Genomic DNA, 14,967 nt, shown 5'->3' on the forward strand with positions numbered 1-14,967 from the left:
TAACAAACTGACTTGAGATGTACAGACTTTCTGCGGAGGGAAACGGTGAATGAGTGGCTCAAAACAAGAGGGAGGTGAAGAAGATGCAGAAAAGTATAATATTGAATGGCTAATGGTGTTCTGGAAAGCATCATGAGACCCAGCTGGAATATTAATTAAATAATTTATAAAATAGGACAAAAAGAAAATTTAACAGTCTCAGCTTGGAAGGGAAAAAATGGATTGAACACCAGGATGTCACTCCATCACCATCTAGGTGACACTCCCATCCTAAAGACTGACAACAAAATTGCATTAAAAGCAAAGGTCACAGAAAACGGGAACAGAAGAGAAATGAGGTGTGTGTGTGTGTGTGTGTGTGTGTGTGTGTGTGTGTGTGTGTGTGAGAGAGAGAACCCAGAGAACTGTGGAGATGAGGAGGATGCAATGCACCTATAAAAAGCCAAATATGCGAGGATAAAAAACTGTTGTACAACTGAGGAGACCCATCTGAAAAGGTTATGTGCGTGCACTCCTCTCGGTCTCTGCCAGACACTCCCTGACCAGTGCACGTGCGTGGATTATACCTGAATTGGACACAGAAAATGCAACAGCGTGTTAAATCAACAGTCGCTTGTAATGAAACCACGGCGTGAACGGTGGCAGCTTCTGCCGACCCGCGCTAATTCAAAGTACAATGACGAGGTTCATCACAGAGCAGTAATTCTAACTGTCGACGGGCCTGTATGTCAAGCTCCCAGCAGTTTTTGACTGGTGGAGCCACTACGGGTTCTAAAATTTGACCGAGGGGCTGGAGCCCGAGCAGATGTAAGGATGGAGAGTTTTGGTGACCTACCTCATAGGAGAAAAAATATATCATGGGATATGTAGAAAACATGCATTCATGTCAATTGAAAACAAACAAAAGCATTACAACGAAATGCGTCTTTGAAACCCCCACGGCATTAAGCGCTTTAAATGACTCTTAAAACACTGAAAGGAAATGGATGAACTACAGCTATTTTATGACTTACTTGCTATTAATAGAATTTCTTCAAGTTCGGCGGGCCAGGTTAAAAAGCTTAACAGGCCGCATATGGCCCCCGGGCCGTAGTTTGCCCATTCCTGTTTCAGTCTTAACGTTGTAACACTATTCAGGCTGTGTTAAAGTTCTGGAAGCAGCGAATTGGAACCTTCTCCAGTCTGCAGGCGTTGGCCAAACATGGAACCCCAGAAACAGCATTGTAAAGTGCAACATCAAAGCAGAAATCACCTCTCTTTAGCCGCTCCATGGCGCTCTTGCTGCCAGCATACGTTGGCCTTATCTCTCGACTCATCTCCTCGATGACGGACAGCAGCTCGCTGTAAGTGGATCCTTGAGAGACTTTGACGGGCTGCACGTTGACAAGCAGGAGGGGGGGGGGGGGAAGGATCCATGGGGGATTAACGCAGCTGGATACTGACATCACAGGCAATTAAGGCAATCCAGACGGTCACACACGGACTGCTTTTTGAAAGTGCTGCTATTTGATGAATGCAAGACCTGGAGAGAAATGCAACGCAGGGGTTTCTAGCGAAACCCACAGGAGCCGGACCATCCTCTCTTTTGTGTCCCTGCTCTTGTCTGTACCGCCCCCCCCCCACATTAGTTCACACACGTCAAACACGTTTGCTTAACTTTTGGGGGAAACAGCCGCGTGCCAACTGGGTGAAAAGTGTGAGAGGAGAGACGTTTCCAAGACATCCTCGACCCTCCCCAGTCCCACTGACACTGACAGATAGCAAATTCTGTTGTTCATCAATAGCTTTTATTTATTAATAGATTTGAATAAATCAGTGACTGGTTCAGTCGGGCCACAGGTCAGCGCTCAGTGAAATGGAGCGTTTTCTTAATGAAGGGAAGAAATAAGATATATAATATATATATATATATTATTATATATAATAAAGATATTTTCCCAGCCAGTGACCATCGACTCTCTTCGTCACTTAACTTATTCTGCAAATGCTCGTCTGAAAGTCACCGACTGGCCTTCTCTTTTCCTTGCATGTCTGAGCGGATATTGAGTTTAAGGCCCAACTGCGCTTTGATTTCTCAGTGTTTTTGTTGATGCCTGGGCACCAAGGGTACACCAGCCGCAGGGTCTGCAGAGTTGATTTGCAGCTCCTGCACAAATAGGCTGATTTATTCATCAGTTTGCCTCGGAGGTATCATGCGTGTGTTGGTTATTGTGTAAACACACCTGCACAAAGCCCATGGAGGGGGGCCCAAAATCACTGAAAGCTGGTCTGAAGTTGGATGACGAGGGTAGAGACGGGGAGGGCACAGAAGACCCTGGAAGAGAGGAAGTCAGCTGTGAAAAAAAATGCTTCTTTAAAAACACTTTAAAAAAACAAACATCTCAGCCACGTGAAGGATAACATTTAATTTTAGATGTCAAATATACTGAAGTGGTAGCTACAGTCAGCGCAGAGTTCAAGACAAACCTCAGTTCCTGAGTTGTGGTTTGGCTTCATCTCAACAAGGTAATAAAAAAGAAACGCTTTTAAAAAGCAGAAGTGCTGCTCAGTCAATAAACTTGTTAGGGATGAAAGAGAGAGAAAACTATGTTTGGTTTTTGTTCAAATACTTGAAGCCGTGCTGCAGTCAAGTGTGTCTGATGGTGAAGGGAAACGTCTTGCTTGATAAAACTGTGCTCTATGATATACTGCACTACCTTCCTCAGTAAATGTCCACACATCCCACAGTTGACACATGCAGGGACGCATTAAATAGTACATATACACATTTCAGTTGTAATGCCTTTTCTGAGTCTTGCCACATACAGACCCAGTATTCATCAGTCTTATCATCAGGAAGGATGCACTGATACAGATACTGGGCTTGATACTCTACTTTGTTCTCGTAAAATACGTGCCGATACCAGGTCACAAATACCAGCTGCGTATTTGCAGTGCAGTGAAACTTGTCACAGCCACCCAATGTTTTAGACCAGGCATGGGCAAACTACGGCCCGGGGGCCATATGCGGGCCATTTAGCTTTTTAATCTAGCCCGCCGAACTTGAAGAAATGATATTAATAGTCAGTAGGTCATAAAATAGCTGTATTTCATCCAGTGCTACATTGTTTAAAGAATAATTTCACTAAAGAGCTGAATACTGTGGGGCTTCAAAGACATTGATTTTGTTGCACCGCTTTTGTTCATTTTCAACTGACATTAAAGCACATGTTTTCTACATGTCACATGATATATTTTTTCCTCTTATTAGGTGGGTCACCAAAACACTCCATTCATCTGCTACTGCCGCAGCCCCTCTGTTAAATTTTAGAACTCATTGTGGCCCACCGGTCCAAAGCTTTTCCCACCCCTGGACTAGAAAGACATGCTGAGGAATGTTTTTCAAATAATACAACATCTGTGGAAAATTAAAAAAAAAAAAAAAAATCAAAGTAATTCTATAATGTGAAACGGCCTTATCAAGTGCTCAGTATGGTTATCAATGAGTACTGAAATGCAAGTACTGCAAGTACTCCTACTCACTCAGTCAGTAAAAAAGTGGTGTCAGTGCATCCCAAAGAGAGAGAAAACTATGTTTGGTTTTGTTCTTTTCTATCTTGCTGTCAAATACTTGAAGCCGTGCTGCTGTCAAGTACGCCTGATGCTGAAATCAGATCAGTGTTGTCATCAGTATTAATATCCGAGGGCTCACCGCCTCGACGCCTCGTGCCAGTCTGGCTGACCAGGACTTGGTTCTGAGGGGGCGGGTGAGGGGATATTCCTGCTGACAAGCTCAGGAAGTGTTCTTGCTAACAAGTGAGAGGGCGCTGAGAAGCGCTACGATGGTTCAGCTCATGCACAGCTGGGAGGCGTTCATCCTCATCCACGCCGGCGGACGCTGCGTCACATGGCACAGTAGTGCACTGAGACCCCTCCCTTCACAACTGCCCAATGGTTTGACCCCTCGACAGTGAAGCAATGTCATGTTAGAACCTGGGGGGGTGTGGTTGGATCCGGTCGGCGCCGGAGCGATGGGTTTGTAGCTCATGGTGACGTCGGCTGGCAGCTCCCCGTATGACGTGCCACTTCCTTCGGTCACGTCGATCCTGTGCTTATACAGCTTTACTGGTGGTGATGAGCTCCTAGGAGCTACAATGAAGGCATTCAAACACACACGCACGCACACGCAGAAGATAAAACAAGGACATGCTGTTACAAGGAGTCTGAGAATGAATGCAGAAGGATTTCAAATACAATCATCCCAAATGTATTGACGCATTTCATTCAGCTATCCACTCACAATTCTCTGCTGTCAGGGGAGCCTCAAAGGTTTTGCAAACAACGACTGACTCGCATGTCCCGTTATAGATAATAGTATAATTCTCATCCATCAAACTGAGTGGACTGCAGTCGACACAAGCAGTTATCAGACATACTAAGGGCTCTGTATTCCATGTAACACAACTCAAATTTGAAATTCATTTTTGAGGAAACAAAGAGACACTAAGGGGAAAGTAAAGGGGGGGGGGGGGTAAGTTTGCTAAATGACACTCGGCAGACTGACTGCAAAGTTTGTGCAGTCGGTGTAAAAATGATAGCTGCAGACACTTTCTGTGGTCGAGAATTAATTTCCTGAATCTCGAATCACAACAGCAGTTTGAGAGTTTCAAGGAGAGTCACATGTTGCCTTTCCAACAGCACACTGTGGGGGTGGATGGGGTGTTTTTGACTTTGTGTTCAGACACAGACATAGATCAGGAGATTGTGATATTCATGGTTTCTATCTGCTGCTCTCCTTCTGACCGCCAGCGCTACCAAAGATAGACCTGCATGATCAAAACGCTTACGTGGGTATTCTATGGTTTTAGAGGCAGAGGAGACAAAAATGCAACAAGTCAGCGTTTGAACGAAATGTTTCCAAAATTCAGAGAGAGTCTGTTTTGAATTACATTCAAGTAGTTTTCTTCCGTTTGTGTTGTTTTCGTGGTCTAGTTTCGTTCACAAAACCCAAATCCGGAGTGAAAGTCATCACAGCACAAAGACGTGTGATGATTTGCTGATTGACACACATACATGTGTGAGGCGTAAATTATAAGTGCGGGAACACACTGCTTCTTTGCATGTATTTAGACAGCAGCACTTTCCATGGCTCTGAAGGGCACGCTGACTGATATTAAGATAGCGCCCAAAGATAATATTGCATTTACATATACAAAGAACTATGAAATAACACATTCATATCACAATAACAATCACTAATATGATTAAATGGATTAAGAGAGTCAAAGGTCACTGCTGGCAATAAATATGTTGAAGCTGAATGTTGCAAACTTTATAATAGCCGTTTGCATGCTAAGTGTACCATATGTAAAATAAGAATAAAGGTAAGATAAGAGTATACCAAAGCCGTGTCTTCATTATTATATCGTCTTGACCATTATGTTACCAAATAACAGCTTGAGGGTTCGGCTTTGGGTTACGCGTCGCTTTTATTTATTTAACTTTCGATCTCATCCAAACCTGATGTATAGTAAATATGTTAGAGATGCTGAACATGGTTAACTTTGCCTGGCTTGTGACCACTCAGAACCTGTGCCTTCTGGCTGTGGCCGGATAATCCAAACGGACCCGCAGCTCCCATGTAGGACAAAAGCTGTCGTGAGCCATCTTAGTATTAAGATACGGAGCTAACTACAACTTGGTAACGTCACACTGGTAACGTTAGCCACAGCACTAGCTCGCTATACCGGTTAGCATAACAACACGGGTACAACGGCACGGAATGACAGCCCGGTATGTGTTCAATACTCTACATAGACAAAAAGGGTGTCAGAGAGGCGGTTAATGTTTGGGTCCATTGAAGTAGTCGGCAAGGAGCCGAAGAAATGTTGTTTTTTACCTTTGTATGAAGACTTGCAATCCTCTGTGGGAAGAGACCTGGCTCCGGTTCGGGTTTTACAATCGCGCATGCGCAGAACGGAAACGGCGTACAGCAATTAAAGCTGTAGGCAACTCTTTTAGTCATTTGTATTTTAAGGGGAGTATTTTTGCAGTCACGAAAGTGGAGAAAACAACTGCATAGATTATATTACACACACAATGAAATTACTGTCTAGAGACACATATTTGGAAAACTCATTTTCTATGTGATGAGAGAATTCAGGTCAGATTTGTGTAGCAAGAGGGTGTCTCAAAAATGAACTGTCCTGAGACACAAATTTCCAGTGATCTACTCCTGCTGTGTTTCCGTTCAGCCAAACATTATGAGCCAGGAAATCACAATAAAAGTATAAATACTAAACCACACAAATGCTCTGCTGCTGTCTATGGATTATTTGACGATCACATTTTCGATTCTGATACTCGAAAGGCATGTAATTATTAGGTTTTTTAGGGGTTGTTGCAAATTAAATAAATTATTTTTGCACATCTACAAAACATCAAACCTATGTAAAATAGATTTCAATGTCAAGTCGTTTACTCAATGTCAACAATGATGAAAAAAGATATCAAAATATCTATATTGAATAAAAACAAATAACGATTCTCAACTCTTGCTGTTCTTTACCACAATTTCTTAACACACACACACACACACACACACACACACACACACACACACGGGTAAACCTCATGATCTGTACGTGATGGAGGCGTTCTTGCAAGATCTGACTGCTAAAACCAACACTTTTGCTGTATCTTTCATATATTTGATTTACTGGAGCTGAGGTATTTTGCCAAAGTATGGAGGGAATTTCACGTCAAAAGAGCTAATATGTAGTTTTGAGTCGCAAATGGATGTTTGCTTGTATGTGCCCAAGACAGCTGAGATGGGCTTATCAAAACCCTGAGCGCAAACGAGGCATTGATGGAAAAAGCACAGATGGATGGATGGATGGATGGATGGATGATGGATGGGTGTTGTTACTCCTTTTTGAAAAGCATATCTGCTGAAAGAAATCTTGTTTGTGTTTTTTTTCTGTGTCTCCAAGCAAGACCAACACATCAACAGCTTCCGGTCAGGATCACCACTGAAAATGCACTTTGTATTGCTTAGGCAGTACTCTAATATGAGCCTCGGCAAAAGGTGCATCCACCCCCACAATGCACCATCCCTTGATGAAAGCAGATAGCACTCATTACAGTTCCTCTGCAATACAGATAGATACATTGCGTTTGCATTTGTGATGATGAGGATGTGGGTGTGCCCGAAATGTCTTCAGCAATTTCTGACGTGCAGGAGCAGATTGCTGTATCTCTAACATTTGTGCATGCTGAAATCTTTCATGGGCCACTTTATTTAGTAGCCTTTTCAATTGTGTGTGTGTGTGTGTGTGTGTGTGTGTGTGTGTGTGTGTGTGTGTGTGTGTGTGTGTGTGTGTGTGTGTGTGTGTGTGTGTATTTTTCATCTTATCAATATATGATGTTCTACTCTCATTATACATTTGTTGTTGTTTTTTCTCCATCTTGACTGGAGGCTTTGACACAAAATAAACTGTATAATAATGAGAGCAAAATCTGCTGGCCTATACAACAGTGATGCAACACTAATGACTCATACAGTATTTTTCCTGTTGCCTGTTTTGTTGTTCCCATGTGAGAGTTTGGAGCTGAGGATTTCTCTTCGTCCTTTCCTCTGGGCTTTTTTTCCACCAGGGCAAAGGGAAGATATTCTTTGCTCTCCATGTGTCAAATTTCACTCGTCTTTGGGTTTGAGCAGAGCCAATACTTAATCAGCCTTACACAGAGGAGTAATTATGTCTCCCATCCTGTCACTGTGCACTTCAGCCTTTCACAGCAATGGTGATGTCCACAGCAGCACTTATCTCCAATAAATTACAGCTTCTTTTCTGCATTGTGAGAAGCTTTTGCTTTGCCTGTGGGTGAATGCAGTTCGCCTGGACTCACAGTTAGCAGGTTTTCAATTTTCTCTTTCGAGACCGTTTGCCGTAGCTTTTAGAACAAATCGCAGGCAAACAAAAAGCCTTGAAGGGGAGTTGTATACTAGATGACATCAGATGGTCCAGTCTGCGTTCACTTCTTGGCGAGGACACAAGGCTCAAACAATAGGTAACCTTGTTTCCTTTAACAACTGCAATTTGTAGACAACACACTAGATTCCAGAGTTTCCACATCTATCTATCTATCTATCTATCTACCTATATATATATATGTATATATATATATATATATATATATATATATATATACATATATATATATATATATATATACATATATATATACATATATATATATATATATACATATACATACATTTTTTTCCAGTATGTTTAATTACCTTTACAGTAACACCAGCAACACCATTCTTTTACATTTTGACTGATGTGACCCGCAATCAAAGTGAGTTTATACATAACCATAATAAATATGTTTTAGTTGATGGAATTTGGCAGCGTATATAAAGTCCTTGTTTGATCGAGTGGTGTTACCATGGAAGTGATGTGCGCTGCTGCATTGTCAGCCCTGTCAAACAAAAACTCTGAGTGCAAGTGGTGGCGTTTGCAGAATCAATAAGGTCCACGAGATTCTGTATGTCATCATCTGTTCTACAGCCCATCCGCAGGAGGACAGCTGCTTAGCGTGTTAGACATCTGCTGGTGACAGCAATAAGAAGAGTTTGTGTCACAGCCAGAGCTTGCGGTGTAGCTTTAACGGGTTACATTACTGCACCTTACCGCAAGTCCTCTAATTAACATGTTGCTGGCCGCAACCAGCGATAGAAAGTGACATTCTGTCATTCTCTCTGTGCTAAAGCTCGAGACTGTGACTACATATTTATATGTATAAATAAAGAACTGACTCATGCTGATATGACATTTTGCCTCTGTTCTGGCCTCTCCGCATGAAAACACGATTTGAGCAACATGGAATTAACACGGTGGGTCAGCGTGTTCTTTTCGGACTTATCTAAGGGAGGCTGCGGTCCATCTTTCCATCTATCATCAATTTAACGTACAGTCTTTGCCAGAGTGATGGGATTTAATGATGGTCTTTTCTCATTTTTGTGGAGATGGGAAAATAAACCCAAACCATTAATCTGCCCGGAGAGACTTCTGTCGTAGTTGTGCTCTGTTTGCTGCTTTTCAGCCGTCTTGCGACAAAAGGTTTTCTGCATTTAACGGCCTGTGATTCCGCTGTTGGACTTTAATCCAAACATTGCCGACGGTGGAGTCACACGCATGGCAGAACATCACTACAGGGAAAGATTAGGTCAGGACCCAAAGGTGCTGCAGAGGATTAAATTGAACCAGACCAAGCTTTCACTCTCTGCTCTCATTGTTGTCACAGCCTTCCATGGACAGCAACTTTATTAATTCAGCCCATCAACGGCAACATCTGTGATCCGTGTGACCTTCTATCCAGATCATGAAAAGAAAAGAATTGGAGCCCCCTTTTACACAACTGTGTACCGGCGGCGGGGTGTTTCTTCCAGATGGGTGGATGTGTTAACACGGCACAGGTGTCACTGTGGGGAGATTCAGCAACGACTTCGCTCTGGGTTCCAGAGTGGAAAAGTGTGAACCACTCCGCTATTATGGAGTGGCACAAACAAATTGCTAATCACTGCACTGTTTACATTTGGGCCATTCAAAGTCATGAGCAAGATCGAGTAAGTGGCACAGTCATTAAATTGTTTTAGCTTCTCTTGAAAGGAATTTAGTGATCAATGTCGATGGAGTGAGGGCTGAGACTGATGTGTTTTTGTAGCCTTAGGGCTCATGCTGATGCTGTCCACTGGTGCACTTTCTTTCTCCACGGAGGCTGTATGCTCCTTTCATTCACCAGCAAACGTGTAGTGAGTCTCCTGCTGGTTGGGAGCCTGGACACTGTTTTTTCGAACTTTAAAGGGGCATTTTCCAAGCCAACAAGCTCTCTGTCAAACGAAAATCCAACTCCTACTGACAATTTGAATGTTTTATGTAAGTCATTGCATTGCAAGTGGAGGATTACAGTGTACAACATCATCCAAACCTGAATTTTATTTACATGATTGATGACAACTTACTCACATGATTATGATTCACACAAATCTGATGTCTTAGTCTGAAACTCTCTGTATATTCTGTCATGTTTTTTAAGATTTGAAACAGCTTTGAAGAGCTCAGAGCAAATGTAGACAAATGACCAACACTCAGAGCGTGACAGCCCTGCTGACACAGCAAGTTATCTTATTTAGCACAGAATTGTGACAAAACTGGAATGAGTTTAGAAACTATCCTGATCCTCCGTTCGTAGTTGCTACGTCATCTATAATGATGGTACCTGAGTGAATAGCAGTCAGGTTACTTGGCCAAAGTATGCGTAAGCTATAAATACATGTATTGCTGTTGCTGTGTGTCAAGTATGACCTCACAAAACAGACGAGAGAAAAAGGGAAATGATTCTCAGAGCTGGCAGTCCTCACTGCTGAGGAGCAACTATACAGCAACAAGTCAGTCACTGGTCAGACGGGCAGAGAACAGATTATCATGTGATGTTGCAATCCTTGTGTTATCTGGTGAACTGCTCCAGCCACAGTGCTCGACACTCTGTTCTATAGGCGATAGTATCACACACAGCATGCCTTCACTGTACTCTACTGTGCTTCACTTTACCTTAATGTACTCTACTTTAATTAATTTTACTTTACTCTGCTGTACTTTGCTGTACTTTTTTATACATTATTTTACTTTACAGCACCTTACTGTATCCTGTCACACGTAACATAAATTTACTTCACTTCACTTTACTTTAGTGTACCTTACCAAACGTAACATAACTTGGCTTTACTTCACTTCACCTTACTTTACTTTACTTTAGCTTGCTTTACTTAACTATACTTTGCTGTAATCTACTTTGCTTTACTTCACTCAAGTTTACGCTACTTCATTTAGTTATATTTCGCTCCGCTTCATTGGGACAGTCCACATAAATCACCATTTCTGCAAAAAGCATCACTATAACACTGATTCTTGAGAAAAGAAAAACTCATTATGATTTCCATATTGGAAAAGTTAAATCTGAAGGAATTTTGTTTAGAAATGTGAGTTTTTTCATTTGTTTTTCATTTGTTTGGTGTGAATTTGTTTGATTGTTTGATCTGTAGTTGGGAGGTCCATGTTATTCAACCTGTCCTCCACAAGAGGTCACAATATTGAACTGCCCATTCATTCATTCATTTTCCATACCCGCTTAGTCCCAAGGTCAGGGTCAAGGGGGTCTGCTGGAGCCTATCCCAGCTGTCTTAGGGCGAAGGCAGGGGACACCCTGGACAAGTCGCCAGTTCATCGCAGGGCCACATAGAGACAAACAACCATTCACACTCACACCTACGGACAATTTAGAGTCTTCAATTGACCTCACATGCATTTTTTTGCAGTGTGGGAGGAAGCCGGAGAACCCGGAGAGAACCCACGCAGACACAGGGAGAACATGCAACATGCAAACTCCACACAGAAAGGCCCCAGGCCCAGAATCGAACTCACAACCTTCTTGCTGTGAGGCGGCAGCGCTAACCACTGCGCCACCGTGTCGCCTTGAACTGCCCAAAAAACTTAAAAATAAAGAAAGAAAGAAAGAAAAAGAAAAAGAAATTTTCTTTAGAAATTTGGCAATTTATATTTAAAATATAAAAGAAGGGCTATAGATGCATTTAAAAAAAAGTATAGAGTGCAGTTTAAACAATTTTTTTTTTTCTGTCAACTTTTTCCACAATCCTCAGTAAGTTAGGCAATAGTCTGGTCAGCTATATCTGAGGACCCCATTACCTTTACCTTACTCTGTTGAATGCACTGCTACTACAGGGTGACACGGTGGTGCAGTGGTTAATGCTGCTGCCTCACAGCAAGAAGGTCGTGGGTTCGATTCCGGGGTCCAGGCCTGGGACCTTTCTCTGTGGAGTTTGCATGTTCTCCCTGTGTCTGTGTGGGTTCTCGCCAGGTTATCCGGCTTCCTCCCGCAGTCCAAAAACATGCATGTGAGGTCAATTGAACACTCTAGCTAATCTACTTGTCCGTAGGTGTGAATGGTTGTCTTTTTCTACGTGGCCCTGCGATGAACTGGCGACTTGTCCAGGGTGTCACCCTGCCTTCGCCCTAAGACAGCTGGGAGAGGCTCCAGCAGACCCCCGTGATCCTCTAAGATCATTTATTTAAAGCAGCAGGAAACTGAATTTGGACATTTAGCAAGGTTGTTGGGGCAGCTAGCAATTGAGGAAAATGCAGCTAACTGCTGTGTACAAAACAAATCTGGCATCAGTTTTTACAGCTGATGGAGTTGAACAATCCGCCTATAACCTCTAAATTTTCAAATATAATACTATCTGTGAACATAGTAAAGGATTCTGCATCTTTGGAAAAACATGTTTTTTAGTTAGTATTGCTAATGTTGTGGGGGTTTTGTTGTCAACTCCGTCAGCTCACTGTCAACTCCGTCAGGTGTATGTTTTTGTTGATTTTTGTAAAAAAAAAAAAAAAGGTTTATTCTTTGTTAAATCCGTGTAGTTGAGGTAATAAAGGACATTCTCTTCTGCATCCTCGTATGTCTTATTTATTTAAGAAAATTGTTTTATCACACTAAAATTAAAAGCAAATATTCTAGATACAGATATTTAAAAATGGGGACTTTTAGAATAGTGTGAAACCCCTATTCAAGTTGATACAATATATTTTATGGCATATCCTAGTAACTCAAGAGTATTCCAATGTATTCCACGATTTTGGTTTCCTCTTGGAGGGGGGAGTTGAAATTATATACTTTTTTGTAGGTCTGAGGGAGTTGACAAAAATCAAGTTCTAAACTGAAACATGATTAATTTTATAAAATGTGATTTTATTTAGAATCTGTTCCTTTCCATGGTTAGATAATCAAGATTTTCTCTACAAATATAGGCAAAAACAATGAATACAGTGTGCAATTTTTAAAAATGACTTTTCAAACCTGGTTTGTCCCTTATCTCAAGAAAGAGTGATAAATATGCCAGAGTTGGAACGGTTGCCAGATTTCATCCGTTGTCTTAAGGCAGGCATCGCAACAAAAAAAAAAACCACAAAGATAATACACCATAACAAATGGATGAAACATGCAGAAATCGTTTGCAAAAATAAGTCCAGAATCACATAAAGGTCCTTACACAAAAAAGAAAAGACAACTTTCAGTTGAAAAAAAAAGACCAGAATTGTGAAGAAAAAGAAGCAAACACAAAGAAACGCAGGAGAGGAAAATGACATTTAGTGCAAGGAGCTATTAAAACGAATTGCCTCTGCATTAATTCTACTAGCTACCTGTTGATGATATATGATTATAAAGCTATAACTCTATCACCAACTCAATTTCATAGAAACAAGAACGAAAGGCCTGGCATTGCACTTTACAACTCAGTAGGACTCGGCCACTTGCACAATCTAAATGAAATGTACGTGTAGTGTCTGAGCCGCAGGACTTTGCTGTGTTGTCTGCTGCGTGTCCGCCGATGCATGAAAACAGCTGCTTGTGGCAACCGCTGCTGCCGCTGACAAGGATGAGTAACAGTCAGCAGGGACAATTCGTGTGCCTGTGTGCAGGTTCACAGCGTAGACGGTGGCCTGGCACATTCCTGCAGGGCATCGAGCACCTCGCGCTGTGTTTTTCTCTTGTTTGTTTACGCGAGGTTAACGCTCGGGAGAAGTGGGGCAACACGCAGGGCGCGATGGAAAACCAGGCAGAGCCGTGTGTTGCACTCCCATATATTTTCCAACAACCCACTGCTGTTTTTATCCACTTTTTTTTGTGAATGGCTTTTTCACCGAAGCTGCCTGATCTCTCAGATGAACAACACACTCAACTCCCACTCAGCCAGGGAAAAAAATAAAAACGCAATAAATGCGCCAACAGATGACATACAGCGGGGCTTCGAAATGAAATGTATTCCTGTTTTAAATCGCAATGTAAGTAACAGCGAACAACAATCAAATGTTTTTTTTTTTTCTTTTATAAAAGATAAAACTACTAAATACAAATATGTTATGTTTTGGTTAGTTTTTTATTAAACCTCCATGAAATGTATAGTCTATCGAGTATGCTGGGTCACAACAAGGGCAAGCACGGAATGGAAGACGTGTGTCTCTGTGGCTTCTCTCCGGTTACTCCAGCTTCCTCCCACAGTCCCAAAACACACACAAAAAGCGAATTAGGAACATTGAATTGTCTGTAGGCTTGCGAATGCAGATTTTTGTTTGTCTTTGTTGATAGATAAATACTTTATTTATCCTCATAGGGAAATTGTTGTATCTAGCAACTCATATAAAATACATAAAAAGAAAACACATAAAAACATGATCACATTATGCATTATTATGCATTGAACATATGAAACCACATCTCTCAAGTTAAACTTGATAAATGTGTGTGTGTGTGTGTGTGTGTGTGTGTGTGTGTGTGTGTGTGTGTGTGTGTGTGTGTGTGTGTGTTAAGAAATTGTGGTAAAGAACAACAAGAGTTGAGAATCGTTATTTGTTTTTATTCAATATAGATATTTTGATATCTTTTTTCATCATTGTTGACATTGAGTAAACGACTTGACATTGACATTGTACATTTATTGTATCAAGAAACAAAACACATTAAGCAGCACACAGACGTCTTGCTTTAAAAAAAATCTATTTTACATAGGTTTGATGTTTTGTAGATGTGCAAAAATAATTTATTTGATTTGCAACAAACCCTAAAAAAACCTAATAATCACATGTTTTACATGCCTTTCGAGTATCAGAATCGAAAATGTGATCGTCAAAAATCCAAAGACAGGAGCAGAGCATTTGTGTGGTTTAGTATTTATACTTTTATTGTGATTTCCTGGCTCATGATGTTTGGCTGAACGGAAACACAGCAGGAGTAGATCACTGGAAATTTGTATCTCAGGACAGTTCATTTTTGAGACACCCTCTTGCTACACAAATCTGACCTGAATTCTCTCTTCACATAGAAAATGAGTTTTCCAAATATGTG

At 41.5% G+C, this 14,967-nt stretch overlaps 1 protein-coding gene across 1 annotated transcript; it reads right to left on the reverse strand.

Annotated features, from left to right (window-relative positions):
• Positions 1 to 370: 370 nt before the first annotated feature.
• cdk2ap2 (cyclin dependent kinase 2 associated protein 2) lies at positions 371 to 6,009 on the reverse strand. Its single transcript, XM_076045423.1, has 5 exons — positions 5,879 to 6,009; positions 3,973 to 4,128; positions 2,223 to 2,314; positions 1,253 to 1,373; positions 371 to 566 (listed from the first exon to the last, which is right to left on the reverse strand). Exons 1-5 carry the CDS (start codon positions 5,946 to 5,948, stop codon positions 499 to 501), a joined length of 507 nt encoding a protein of 168 aa, XP_075901538.1. The 5' UTR covers positions 5,949 to 6,009; the 3' UTR covers positions 371 to 498.
• Between the last annotated feature and the right edge of the window lie 8,958 nt (positions 6,010 to 14,967).

This window comes from Nelusetta ayraudi, unplaced genomic scaffold (genome assembly GCF_046127955.1).
Source record: "Nelusetta ayraudi isolate G7.1 ecotype Tasmania unplaced genomic scaffold, CSIRO-AGI_Nayr_v1 ptg000004l, whole genome shotgun sequence".
Lineage (NCBI taxonomy): Eukaryota > Metazoa > Chordata > Actinopteri > Tetraodontiformes > Monacanthidae > Nelusetta > Nelusetta ayraudi.